We start from the raw sequence: 13,826 nt of genomic DNA on the forward strand, positions 1-13,826 counted from the left end.
AATCCCCCAGTGTGCAGGGATAGTTACGCTCTTCAGGATCTGGACATATTTGCGCAGTGCTGGATCCCCCGCACCACAGACCCTTATTAATGTCAGGTTAGGCCTAGTGTCCATAATTTTGACAGAAAAAAAAAGTGCAGTGCGCAACATTTTACCAGACCAAAATAACGTAATCTGCAAACAAGGCTCCCGAGAGTCTCCGGTACAGTGGTGAACAAAATGTAACCACATACTACATGTACTCACCCTCTCCAATTTTCCCCATCACATAGAAGATATTGCGTATTTCTGGAACAGCTGTATAGAGATTCTCAATTTCTCCTGCAACAAAATAAGTGACCTTACTGAATACGTCATGTTACATTAATATTTAGATATTCTTTGGCCCTGCAAGATTTAAATGGGCGCTGTCAGAATCAAGAACTGTTATAAGTTGTACATCTTTCCAAAACATTAAACTTTCTAATATACTTAAAAAAAACTAAAAATAGAAATCATGGTTCATAAAAAAAGACCACTAGAGGTCCCCATACCATTCAGAACATATCCTGTCCGGCTGCAGCATCATCTTTGTCCCAGCTGAAGCACAGGCAGGGACAAAGGGGGAGATTTATCAAAACCTGTCTAGAGGAAAAGTTGCTGAATTGCCCATAGCAACCAATCAGATCACTTGTTTAATTTTCAAAGAAGCCTGTGAAAAATGAAACAAGAGATCTAATTGGTTGCTATTGCCAACTGTACCATTCTTTCTTTACACTGGTTTTCATAAATCTCCCCCAAAGTCCAGGAAGTGAGGACAGGACTAGTTCTCCTCTGCGCTCACTCCTGTCCTATCAGACTGCAGCATGAAAACAGAAGAGGGGTTACAGAGCAGCCTGCAGCCTGGATGAAGAGACCCAGCACAGCATACTCAGGGATGAAGTGAACGCATGGTGAGTGAGGGCAGGCTCAGTGCTTGCTTGGACACACTTCTTACTGTAATAGTAAACACTATAGAGGACAGTGCACTGTTACAAATGGATCTGGATAGGTTGGGGCTGGGAAGTGGCAGATGAGGTTCAAGGTAATGCACATGGGGAAGAAAAATCCGGGCTAGGATTATGTATTAAATGGGAGAACACTTGGGGCGACTGATGTAGAAAAGGACTTGGGAGTCTTAGTTAACATTAAATTTAGTGGTAGTGAATAGTGTCGGGCAGCTGCTGCCAAGGCAAATAAAATCATGGGGGACATCAATTGGGGCATAGATGCCCACGACAAGAAAATAATTCTACCGCCGTACAAATCACTAGTCAGACCACACATAGAATACTGTGTACAGTACTGGTCAGACCACACATAGAATACTGTGTACAGTACTGGGCACCAGTGTACAAGAAAGATATAGTGGAGCTGGAGAGGGTTCAAAGATGGGCAACCAGAGTAATATGGGGAATGGGAGGACTACAGTACCCAGAAAGATTATCAGAATTAGGGTTATTTAGTTTAGAAAAAAGAAGGCTTAGGGGCGACCTAATAACTATGTATAAATATATCAGGGGACAGTACAGAGATCTCTCCATGATCTATTTATACCCAGGACTGTATATATAACAAGGGGCGTCTAGAGGAAAGAAGGTTTCTACACCAGCACAGACGGGGTTTTTTTTACTGTAAGAGCAGTGAGACTGTGGAATTCTCTGCCTGAGGAGGTGGTCATGGTGAACTCGGAGTAAAATGCACTATGACTTCCTTTCAGTAGATGGCAGCAGGTTGATATTGGAGCGCGGATTATGCTGTATGCTAGTGCTGGGCGGTATACCAGTTCATACCGAATACCGGTATGTTTTTCCTGCACGATATGAATTTTTCCTATACCACAATACCGGTCGGGCCCCTCCCTCCTCAAATGAATGAATGAATTATCAGCAGCAGCGGCTGTCTCCACATCAGGGAAATAATCATATGTTCTCCCCGTCCTCCTGTGAGCCGTTGTTGCTTTAAATTAATGCGATGCCGGCCACCAGCGCTTTAAATGGTTAGGTTGCCGGGCTGCGCTTCAAATGAATGAGATGCGAGCTGCGGCAAGCTGTCACCTCCCCGTGCAAGCGCTAAAAGCCTGGCTTTTAGCACTTGTAGTAGGAGGTGACAGCTTCCGACTCGCAACTTAATTGTTTCCAGTGCCGCGGCCGGTGTGAGGTGGAATTTTGCAACCTCACACCGGCATCTCATTCATTTAAAGCGCAGCGGCCGGCATCTCATTCATGTAAAGTGCAGCGACTGGGGTGTGTGTGTTAAATACTGTGGAACCGCCATAACCTACAAAAATACCATGGTATTTGGTCATACCGCCCAGCACTACTATGCGCATGCGCTGGGATGTTCGGGCAGGGCACCGCATCCCTTGGGTGTGAGTAAGCGCAGTGCGCAGGTCCGGATATGATGTGTCTGTGACCTGGGTGCTGTTTGCCGTGACGCGGCGGTGGATGCGAGCTCCTTCTGTTCCGGGACCCTACACATGTGCCGCCAAGCGCGACCCCCGCTACAGGTGACGCCACTGATAATAGTGGCATATATAAGGAAGAGAGGGTAACCCCAATACTACGTTCCTTGAAAAAGTAATTCTGATTAAATGTACGTCAGAACTGGCAGTTGACCTGGCGCAATATGGGTAAGTGATCTGTCTACTATACTGGGCTAATACTATTTGGCTATACTAGGGGTGTGGAAATAAAAATTAAAAAACTACTTGTCCAAGGGACTAAAGCGAAACGCAATCTACTTGTCCCTCAAGAAAATCCACTTGTCCTGGTAGACAAAATAATTTCAACAAAAATAGTCTGTAAATAAGGTCTTTATTAGTTTCTGCACTTTCGTTTTTCCATATACTTTGTAATGACACCTTTCATTTTGCCATAACTTATGCTCTGAAACAAAAAAAATTTAATTATTTGTGAGGTGAAATTGAAAAAAATAAATAAATAAAATGCAAATTTGGTGTTTTTCTTTTTTTCGCCATGTGGTCAAACTTACATATTATTTTGATACTTTAGGTCGCCTGATTACACCAATACCAAATTTGTTTAGTTTCCCTCATGTTTTAATAATACATTTTTTTTTACTTTATGTTTTTTTTTTTTTAATCCCAAACCCCTATAATATTTTTATTTATCCATATACTGGGCTGTATGAGAGCTCATTTTTTGGGCCATAATATGATGTTTGTATCGGTACCATTTTGGTATTGATCCGGCTTTTTGAAAGCTTTTTTACTTAATTTTTTCTGGGATATGATGTTATACACATAAAAAATGCGATTCAGTCCGGCCTAGATCTATGAAAAATTCACCTGCCCGGCGGCTGGAAGTACATGTCTCAGTGCATTTTACTCTATTATAGCAGTCTAATTTTAAGTAGAGATGAGCGAACTTACAGTAATTCAATTCGTCACGAACTTCTCGGCTCGGCAGTTGATGACTTTTCCTGCATAAATTAGTTCAGCTTTCAGGTGCACCGGTGGCTGAAGACTCTTTCCTAGGAATGTATCCACCTTTTCCAGCCACCGGAGCACCTGAAAGCTGAACTAATTTATGCAGGATAAAGTCAGCTACTGCCGAGCCGAGAAGTTTGTGACGAATCGAATCACTGTAACTTCGCTCCTCTCTAATTGTAAGCATAGGAGTGCCCCCCATTTTTCACTGTTTATTACCTTTATGGTTGTTAATATTGATAACATCATTGTGAGACACCATTAGTTTTGTTTTTAAAGTGTCTTGATGTTTCCTGTTCATTGATATTGTTTATTTACTGAAAATAAAGTTTTCTAATTGCATCAGTAGAAATGCTCTTTTCTTGCTTCAAGTGTCAAATAGTTGTATTTGAGCTATACAGAGTAATATATATCCTTTTGTGACCCTAGGCATTATTTACAATGAAGGAATATTTAGAGTAAATGCCGTGCTGTTTTTTTTTAACCCTTTAACTACGCAGGACGTATATTTACATCCTGCGCCGGCTCCCGCGATATGAAGTGGGGTCGCGCTGCGACCTGGCATCACATTGCGTCGGTGCCGGCGCTCATCAACGGCCAGACCCGTGGCTAATATCACAAATCGCCGATCGCGGCGATGTGCTGTATTTACCCTTTAGAAGCGGCGGTCAAAGCTGACCGCCGCTTCTAAAGCTTAAGTGAAAGTATCCCGGCTAGTCAGTCGGGCTGTTCGGGACTGCCGCGGTGAAATCGCGGCGTCCCGAACAGCTTGCAGGACACCGGGAGGGCCCTTACCTGCCTCCTCGGTGTCCAATCGACAAATGACTGCTCTGTGCCCGAGATCCAGACAGGAGCAGTCAAGCGCCAATAACACTGATCACAGGCGTGTTAATACACCTCAGTGATCAGCATAGGAGATCAGTGTGTGCAGTGTTATAGGTCCCTATGGGATAACAATGATCAGTATAAGAGATCAGTGTGTGCAGTGTTATAGTCCCCTATGGGATAACAATGATCAGTATAAGAGATCAGTGTGTGCAGTGTTATAGTCTCCTATGGGATAATAATGATCAGTATAAGATCAGTGTGTGCAGTGTTATAGTCCCCTATGGGATAACAATGATCAGTATAAGAGATCAGTGTGTGCAGTGTTATAGTCCCCTATGGGATAATAATGATCAGTATAAGAGATCAGTGTGTGCAGTGTTATAGTCTACTATGGGATAATAATGATCAGTATAAGAGATCAGTGTGTGCAGTGTTATAGGTCCCTATGGGATAACAATGATCAGTATAAGAGATCAGTGTGTGCAGTGTTATAGGTCCCTATGGGATAATAATGATCAGTATAAGAGATCAGTGTGTGCAGTGTTATAGGTCCCTATGGGACCGATAACACTGCAAAAAAAGTGTTAATAAAGGTAATTTAGCCCCTTCCCTAATAAGTTTGAATCACCCCCCTTTTCCCATAAAAAAAATAAAAAAACAGTGTAAATAAAAACATATGTGGTATCGTCGTGTGCGTAAATGTCCGAACTATAAAAATATACCGTTAATTAATCCGCACTGTAAATGGCGTACGCGCAAAAAAATTCCAAAGTCCAAAAAAGCGTATTTTTGGTCACTTTCTATACCATAAAAAGTGATCAAAAAGTCCGATCAAAACATAAATAATAATTTTACGCTGTGATAAAAACGTCAGATCACGGCGCAAAAAATGAGTCCTCATATCGCCCCATACGCAGAAAAATAAAAAAGTTATAGGGGTCAAAAGGACATTTTTAAACATATACATTTTCCTGCATGTAGTTATGATTTTTTCCAGAAGTGCGACAAAATCACCTATATAAGTAGGGGATCATTTTAACCGTATGGACCTACAGAATAAAGTTAAGGTGTAATTTTTACATAAATATGCACTGCATAGAAACAGAAGACCACAAAAGTTACAAAATTGCATTTTTTCTTCGATTTTGTCGCACAATGATTTTTTTTTTCGTTTCGCAGTGAATGTTTGGGTAAAATGACTAATGTCCCTGCAAAGTAGAATTGGTGACACAAAAAAAATAAGCCAAAATATGGATTTTTAGGTGGGAAAAATGAAAGGGTTATGATTTTTTAAAAGGCAAGGAGGAAAAAAAACGAAAGTGCAAAAACTTAAAAAAAAACCTGTGTCCTTAAGGGGTTAAACTATTCACTCCATTATGAATAAAGCTTCACTTGTTTTATTGAAATTCTAAGAAAAAAAAAACTGCGCAAAGTCAAAAACCGTATGGAACCGTGCGCACACACAGTTCTGTACGCTTCCCATTGACTCCCATATTAAAAAAACACCTATACGGTTTAATACGGTTTTTCACTCTGACCAAAAACCGTGGTCAATGGCTGGGATCCCATTACGTTTTTCCCCATACGGGAGCGCATACGGCAAGGGGGGGGGGAGCTAACAACTTGCGCTCAGGTATCCCTGCGTATGCAATTCACTTCAATGGGCCGGCCGCAGTGAAACGTTCGGTCGGCTCATTTTTGCCCCTTATGCGCTTTTACAACCGGACCTAAAACCGTGGTTGACCACGGTTTTAAGTCCGGTTGTAAAAGCGCATAAGGGGCCAAAATGAGCCGACCGGACCGAACGTTTCACTGCGGCCGGCTCATTGAAATGGATTACATACGGGAGCGCATACGCAGGGATACGTGAGCGCAAGTTGTTAGCTCCCCCCCTGCCGTATACGATCTCGTATGGGGAAAAACGTAATGGGATCCCAGCCGTAGACTATGGTTTTAGGTACAGAAAAAAAAACGGACAAAACCGTACAGGACTCAAAACGGATGCAACTTTTGGCATACGGTTTTCATTACAGTTCTGTACGGTTTTCACATTGATAACGTATACGGGAACTGTACTGCAAAAACGTGGTGCGAACCCAGCCGAATTCTTTTCTGCAGCACAGAGGTATTCAGCACTGATATGCAGTTTCCCCACAACCTACACCAGTGCTTCCAAAGCAGTGATGCAGAACTACAACTCCCAGCATGCCCGGACAGCCGTTGGCTGTCCGGGCATGCTGGGAGTTGTAGTTTTGCAACAGCTGGAGGCACACAGGGCAGAAGCTGTGACCCACAACGCCCCCAGCTCGGGCCGTTACCTGTCACGTCCCCGCCGCTCCCGACCATCTTCCCGGAAACCCCCGGATCCGACACCGGGTACAGAATGGCGCCAAACGCGACATAGAAAAATCCCGCCTTTAAAGGAAGGGCGGGTCGTTCTCCGGGATCCCTCCGCTGATTGGCCATTGACTCTGAGAGGCGTTTCTGTCTTCCAATAGCGATCAGCGCGTGAACACTTCCTTTCCAGCTGATTGGACAGTCGGGGTTTAGTCGCTGTGAGGCGTCGTGTGACGGTTCTGTGGTCGCTGAGGCGGCCGTCAGATGCGGTTTCTCCTCAGGTGCCGCTGCGGTTTTGCGTTTTGTCTGTAGGACGTAATATCTGTAGACTTTTTACATTTTGTTGCGCATTCTATGAGGGATATTTTACAGACAATTCCTTGAACATCGTCTCTGGTAGGTAGGCATTGCCGCAGATATATGTGGGGACAAGTTCACACTATGACATTTCACGTAGATTAGATGTAGGACAAAATCTGTGGGAATTACGACGTAAAAATAGATTATCTTCGGGGTGATCCATGTTGTGTGAATTTTAACATAAAGGGGCACTCCAGCATGTAAAAACTGGATTAACCCTTTAAAGTTTTTGCATTTTCATGTTTTTCCTCATCACCTTCGCTTTCAACTTTGCACCAAAAATTTCATATTATCGCTTATTTTTTTGCGCCACCAATTCTACTTTGCAGGGACATTTAGTCAGTTTACCAAAATATCCACGGCAAAGTGGAAAAAAAACTCATTGTGCGACAAAATTGAAGAAAAAACGCCATTTTGTAACTTTTGGGGGCTTCCGTTTCTACGCAGTCCATTTTTCGGTAAAAATGACACCTTTATCTTTATTCTGTAGGTCCATACGGTTAAAATGATCCCCTACTTATATAGGTTTGATTTTGTCGCACTTCTGGAAAAAAATCGTAACTACATGCAGGAAAATTAATACGTTTAAAAATGTCATCTTCTGACCCCTATAACTTTATTTTTCCGTGTATGGGGCGGTATGAGGACTAATTTTTTTGTGCCGCGATCTGAAGTTTTTAGCGGTACCATTTTTATATTGATCAGACTTTTTGATCGTTTTTTATTTTTTTCATGATCTAAAAAGTGCTATGCTATTTTGGACTTTGGAATTTATTTGCCCGTACGCCATTGACCGGGCGATTTATCCCCTTAAAGGGTACCTCTCATCAAAAAAACTTTTGATATATTATAGATTAATGTATGCAGAATAACTTTACAATTGCATGTTATTAAACAGATCTGCTTCTTTCTATTTAATTTTCCACTTTGAAGAAATGACCACTAGGGGTCTCCCTACCAGTCCTGGCAGCAAGCATTTCAGACTCATGCTGGAGTCCTAAACACTACGAGCTGCCAGTCTGCTTTGTTCACAAAGGAGAACACTCAGAGCTGTCAGCCTGCTTTGTTCACAGCCTGTTTGGCTGTGAACAAAGCAGGCTGGCAGCTCTGAGTGTTTAGGACTCCAGCATGAGTCAGAAATGCTTGCTGACAGGACTGATCGGGAAAAATACAATAGAAAGAAGCATATTTTTCATTAACATGCTATTGGAAAGTTATTCAACATTCATTAACCTCTTAAGGACGCAGGGCGTATGGATACGCCCTGCATCCCGAGTCCTTAAGGACGCAGGGCGTATCCATACGCCCGTGGGAATTCCGGCCCCCACCGCTAGCCGGTTGGGGACCGGAGCCGGATGCCTGCTGAAATCGTTCAGCAGGCATCCTGGCATATCGCCCAGGGGGGTCATTATGCCCCCCCATGTCGGCGATCGCCGCAGATCGCTGGACAATTCAGTCCAGCGATCTGCGGCGATTCCGGGTCAATCGGGTCTCCAGTGACCCGGTGACCCGGAATTACTGGCTGTTCGGGGCCGTCTCTGACGGCCCCGAACAGCCAGAGCCTGCAGGGGTGAGGTGGCACTGGTGCCACCTCACGATCGCCCTGATTCGTCGGCCGGATTACCGGCCGACCAATCAGGGCGCCTGCTGCGGGCGTCACTCCCGCACCCGCTCCGCCCCTCTTCCGGAGGACGTGAGCGGGTGCGGGAAGACGACCCCCGGTGCTGGGGACCCCGATCCCCGGCGCCCCTGTTGGGATCGGGGCCCCAGGAGCGACGGAGACGACGAGGGACAGCCTGTGATGGAGCAGCAGCAGGAGGTGAGTTACAGCCTCCTGCTGTTGCTTAGCAACAGCTCCCAGCATGCAAAAAGGGCATGCTGGGAGCTGTAGTTATGCAACAGCAGTAGGCAGACCACCACAACTCCCAGCATTCCCTTATGGGCATGCTGGGACTTATGGTTTTGCAACAGCTGGAGGCACATTTTTTCTATGGAAAAGTGTACCTTCAGCTGTTGTATAACTACAACTCCCAGCTTGCACAAACAGCTAAAGTGCATGCTGGGAGTTGTAGTGGTGCATCTGCTGGTTGCATAACTACAACTCCCAGCATGCCCGTTGGCTGTCGGTGACTGCTGAGAGTTGTAGTTTTGCAACAGGTGAAGGCACACTGGTTGTGAAACTTAGAGTTTTTTTTACCTAACTCAGTGTTTCACGACCGGTGTGCCTCCAGCTGTTGCAAACTACAACTCCCAGCAGTCACCTTACACCATGCACCGTACATGCTGGGAGTTGTAGTTTTGCAACAGCTGGAGGCACACTGGTTTTGAAACACTGAGTAAGGTCACAAACTCCGTGATACATAACCAGTGTGCCTACAGCTGTTGCAAAACTAAAACTCAGCATGTACAGTCTGTCAGCGCATGCTGGGAGTTGTAGTTATGCAACAGCTGGATGTCCCCCCCAATGTGAACGTACAGGGTACACTCACATGGGCGGAGGCTTACAGTAAGTATCGGGCTGCAAGTTTGAGCTGCAGCAAATTTTCTGCAACAGCTCAAACTGCCAGCGAGAAACTACTGTGAACCCCCGCCCGTGCGACTGTACCCTAAAAACACTACACTACACTACCACAAAAAATAAAATAAAAAGTAAAAAACACTACATATACACATACCCCTACACAGCCCCCCTCCCCTCCCCAATAAAAATGAAAAACGTCTGGTACGCCACGGTTTCCAAAACGGAGCCTCCAGCTGTTGCAAAACAACAACTCCCAGTATTGTCGGACAGCCGTTGACTGTCCAGGCATGCTGGGAGTTTTGCAACAGCTGGAGGCACCCTGTTTGGGAATCACTGGCGTAGAATACCCCTATGTCCACCCCTATGCGATCCCTAATTTAGGCCTCAAATGCGCATGGCGCTCTCACTTTGGAGCCCTGTCGTATTTCAAGGCAACAGTTAAGGGTCACATATGGGGTATCGCCGTACTCGGGAGAAATTGGGCTTCAAATTTTGGGGGGTATTTTCTGCTTTTACCCTTTTTAAAAATGTAAAGTTTTTGGGAAAAGAAGCATTTTAGGTAAATTTTTTTTTTTTTTTTTTTACATATGCAATAGTCGTGAAACGCCTGTGGGGTATTAAGGTTCACTTAACCCCTTGTTACATTCCCCGAGGGCTCTAGTTTCCAAAATGGTATGCCATGTGTTTTTTTTTTTGCGGTTCTGGCACCATAGGGGCTTCCTAAATGCGGCATGCCCCCAGAGCAAAATTTGCTTTCAAAAAGCCAAATGTGACTCCTTCTCTTCTGAGACCTGTAGTGCGCCAACAGAGCACTTTTCACCCCCATATGGGGTGTTTTCTGAATCGGGAGAAATTGGGCTTCAAATTTTGGGGGGTATTTTCTGCTTTAACCCTTTGTATAAATGTAAATTTTTTGGGAAACCAAGCATTTTAGGTACATTTTTTTATTTTTTTTTACATATGCAAAAGTCGTGAAACCCCTGTGGGGTATTAAGGTTCACTTTACCCCTTGTTACGTTCCCCGAGGGGTCTAGTTTCCAAAATGGTATGCCATGTGTTTTTTTTTTGCTGTCCTGGCACCATAGGGGCTTCCTAAATGCGGCATGCCCCCAGAGCAAAATTTCCTTCAAAAAAGCCAAATGTGACTCCTTCTCTTCTGAGACCTGTAGTGCGCCAGCAGAGCACTTTTCACCCCCATATGGGGTGTTTTCTGAATCGGGAGAAATTGGGCTTCAAATTTTGGGGGGTATTTTCTGCTATTACCCTTTTTAAAAATGTAAAACTTTAGGGAAACCAAGCATTTTAGGTAAAAAAAAATTTCTTTTTTTTTACATATGCAAAAGTCGTGAATCACCTGTGGGGTATTAAGGTTCACATTACCCCTTGTTACGTTCCCCGAGGGGCCTAGTTTCCAAAATGGTATGCCATGTGGGGTTTTTTGCAGTTCTGGCACCATAGGGGCTTCCTAAAGGTGACATGCCCCCCAAAAACCATTTGACGCTCCTTCCCTTCTGAGCCCTCTACTGCGCCCGCCGAACAATTAACATAGACATATGAGGTATGTGCTTACTCGAGAGAAATTGGGTTTCAAATACAAGTAAAAATTTTCTCCTTTTTACCCCTTGCAAAAATTCAAAAATTGGGTCTACAAGAACATACGAGTGTAAAAAATGAAGATTGTGTATTTTCTCCTTCACTTTGCTGCTATTCCTGTGAAACCCGTAAAGGGTTAAAACGCTTACTGAATGTCATTTTGAATACTTTCGGGGGTGCAGTTTTTATAATGGGGTCATTTATGGGGTATTTCTAATATGAAGACCCTTCAAATCCACTTCAAACCTGAACTGGTCCCTGAAAAAAAGCGAGTTTCAAAATTTTGTGAAAAATTGGAAAATTGCTGTGGAACTTTGAAGCCCTCTGGTGTCTTCCAAAAGTAAAAACTCATTAATTTTATGATGCAAATATAAAGTAGACATATTGTATATGTGAATTAAAAAAAAATTATTTTGAATATCCATTTTCCTTACAAGCAGAGAGCTTCAAAGTTAGAAAAATGCAAAATTTTCAAATTTTTCATCAAATTTTGGGATTTTTCACCAAGAAAGGATGCAAGTTACCAAAAAATTTTACCACTACGTTAAAGTAGAATATGTCACGAAAAAACAATCTCGGAATCAGATTGATAACTAAAAGCATTCCAGAGTTATTAATGTTTAAAGTGACAGTGGTCAGATTTGCAAAAAATGGCCGAGTCCTTAAGGTGAAAAAGGGCTCAGTCCTTAAGGGGTTAATCTAAAATATATCAAAAGTTTATTTGATGAGAGGTACCCTTTAAGGATGCAGGGCATACCTGTACGCCCTGGGTCCGCTCCCTTTCTATAACACGAGGCCACGGTGAGGCCCCGCGTCATAGCGGGTCAGGCCTGGCCTCTAACAACAGTCGGGACCCGTGGCGATCAGTGCTGCACGCTATTAACCCTTTAGATGCAGTGTTCAAAGTTGATCACCGCTTCTAAAGGGAAAGTAAACATATCCCGGCTAGCTCAGTCGGCTGTTCGGGACCGCAGCAGCGAGATCGTGGCTTTCCGAAAAGCTGGCGGACACAAGGAGGCCCCTGTCTGCCTCCTGTGTGTCCAATCGCCCCAATGACTGCTCAGTGCCTGAGATCCAGGCATGAGCAGTCAAGTGGCAGAATCATTGATCAATGTTATCCTATGGGATAACAAAGACCGATGTAAAAGATCAGTTAGTGCAGTATTATAGACACTAGAGGGAGCTAAAACACAGCAAAAAAAGTGAAACAAAAAAAGTTAATAAAGATCATTTAGCCCCTTTTCTAATAAAATAATCACCCCCCTTTTCCCATTAAAAAAAAAAAAAAAACTTCAAAAAAAATATGTGGTGTCGCTGCGTGCAGAAATGTCAAATTATAAAAATATCATTCATTAAATTGCACGGTCAATGGTGTCCGCGCAAAAAAATTCCAAAGTCCAAAATAGTGTATTTTTGGGCACTTTTTATATCATGAAAAAATGAATAAAAAGTGATCAAAAAGTCCGATCAATACAAAAATAGTACAGTGCAAAAAATGAGTCCTCCTACCGCCCCGTGCGCGGAAAAATAAAAAAGTTATAGGGGTCAGAAGATGACAATTTTAAACGTATACATTTTCCTGCATGTAGTTATGATTTTTTCCAGAAGTACGACAAAATCACCTATATAAGTAGGGGATCATTTTAATCGTATGGACCTACAGAATAAATATTTATTTATTTTTTATATTTAACACCGTTTTTGTTTTGTTTTTTAAATGGTAAAAGGGGGGTGAACCTTTTATTAGGGAAGGGGTTAAATCAGTGGTTCTTAACCTTGTTGGAGGTACTGAACCCCACCAGTTTCATATGCGCATTCACCGAACCACTCTTAATTGGAAAAATAAAATATGATTTTTTTTCAAATTCAAAACATAGGAGGTATATATTTAAGTATATATTTATACATAGGTGCACAAAATGAACAAAACCATTAAAGAACAAAACCATTAAGAACAAAGAACAAAACCATGAAAACATGATTTTCACACAAGAACATAATGAATATTTACTGCAAATCAGTGTGACTTCTAGAGATGAGCGAACTTACAGTAAATTCGATTTGTCACGAACTTCTCGGCTCAGCAGTTGATGACTTTTCCTGCATAAATTAGTTCAGCTTTCAGGTGCTCCCATGGGCTGGAAAAGGTGGATACAGTCCTAGGAGACTCTTTCCTAGGACTGTATCCACCTTTTCCAGCCCACCGGAGCACCTGAAAGCTGAACTAATTTATGCAGGAAAAGTCATCAACTGCCGAGCCGAGAAGTTTGTGACGAATCGAATTTACCCGTAAGTTCGCTCATCTCTAGTGACTTCTGCTGTTGTCTTTCAGAGACCAGTTCAGAAATGCGCAGCTTTACCTTACATTAGGCTGGCAGTATAGTTCCTCCCACATTAGGCTGGCAGTATGTTCCCCCACATTAGGTGCAGTATAGTTCCCCCACATTAGGTGCAGTATAGTTCCCCCACATTAGGTGCAGTATAGTTCCCCCACATAAGGTGCAATATAGTCCCCCACTTTAGGCCGGCAGTATGTTCCCCCACATTAGGTGCAATATAGTCCCCCACATTAGGCCGGCAGTATGTTCCCCCACATTAGGTGCAATATGGTCCCCCACATTAGGCTGGCAGTATGTTCCCCCACATAAGCAGTATGTTCCCCCACAGACATACAGCCTCCAGCCATATAGTATAGTTTTACGTAAGTAAATGCGGGGC

General features: G+C 43.3%; 2 protein-coding genes across 7 annotated transcripts in view; one reads left to right on the forward strand and one right to left on the reverse strand.

Annotated features, from left to right (window-relative positions):
* The window catches only part of CDC7 (cell division cycle 7), a 43,575-nt gene extending 36,783 nt beyond the window's left edge, over positions 1 to 6,792 (reverse strand). For all 4 annotated transcript variants that reach the window (XM_056523172.1, XM_056523171.1, XM_056523173.1 and 1 more), the window contains exons 1-2: positions 6,616 to 6,792; positions 247 to 321 (exon numbers count right to left, since the gene is read on the reverse strand). In XM_056523172.1, coding sequence (XP_056379147.1) covers positions 247 to 321; positions 6,616 to 6,763 — 223 coding nt within the window. In that variant the 5' untranslated portion in view covers positions 6,764 to 6,792. The remainder of the gene's footprint in view (positions 1 to 246; positions 322 to 6,615) is intronic.
* Positions 6,793 to 6,862: 70 nt separating this feature from the next.
* Positions 6,863 to 13,826, forward strand: part of HFM1 (helicase for meiosis 1) — a 161,355-nt gene continuing 154,391 nt past the window's right edge. For 2 of the 3 annotated variants that reach the window (XR_008844730.1, XM_056523168.1), the window contains exon 1: positions 6,863 to 7,030. The gene's annotated coding sequence lies outside the window, so the exon portion shown is untranslated. Of the gene's footprint in view, positions 7,035 to 13,826 lie in introns of all 3 variants that reach the window. The other variant, XM_056523169.1, reaches the window with a different exon arrangement.

This window comes from Hyla sarda, chromosome 6 (genome assembly GCF_029499605.1).
Source record: "Hyla sarda isolate aHylSar1 chromosome 6, aHylSar1.hap1, whole genome shotgun sequence".
Classification (NCBI taxonomy): Eukaryota; Metazoa; Chordata; class Amphibia; order Anura; family Hylidae; genus Hyla; species Hyla sarda.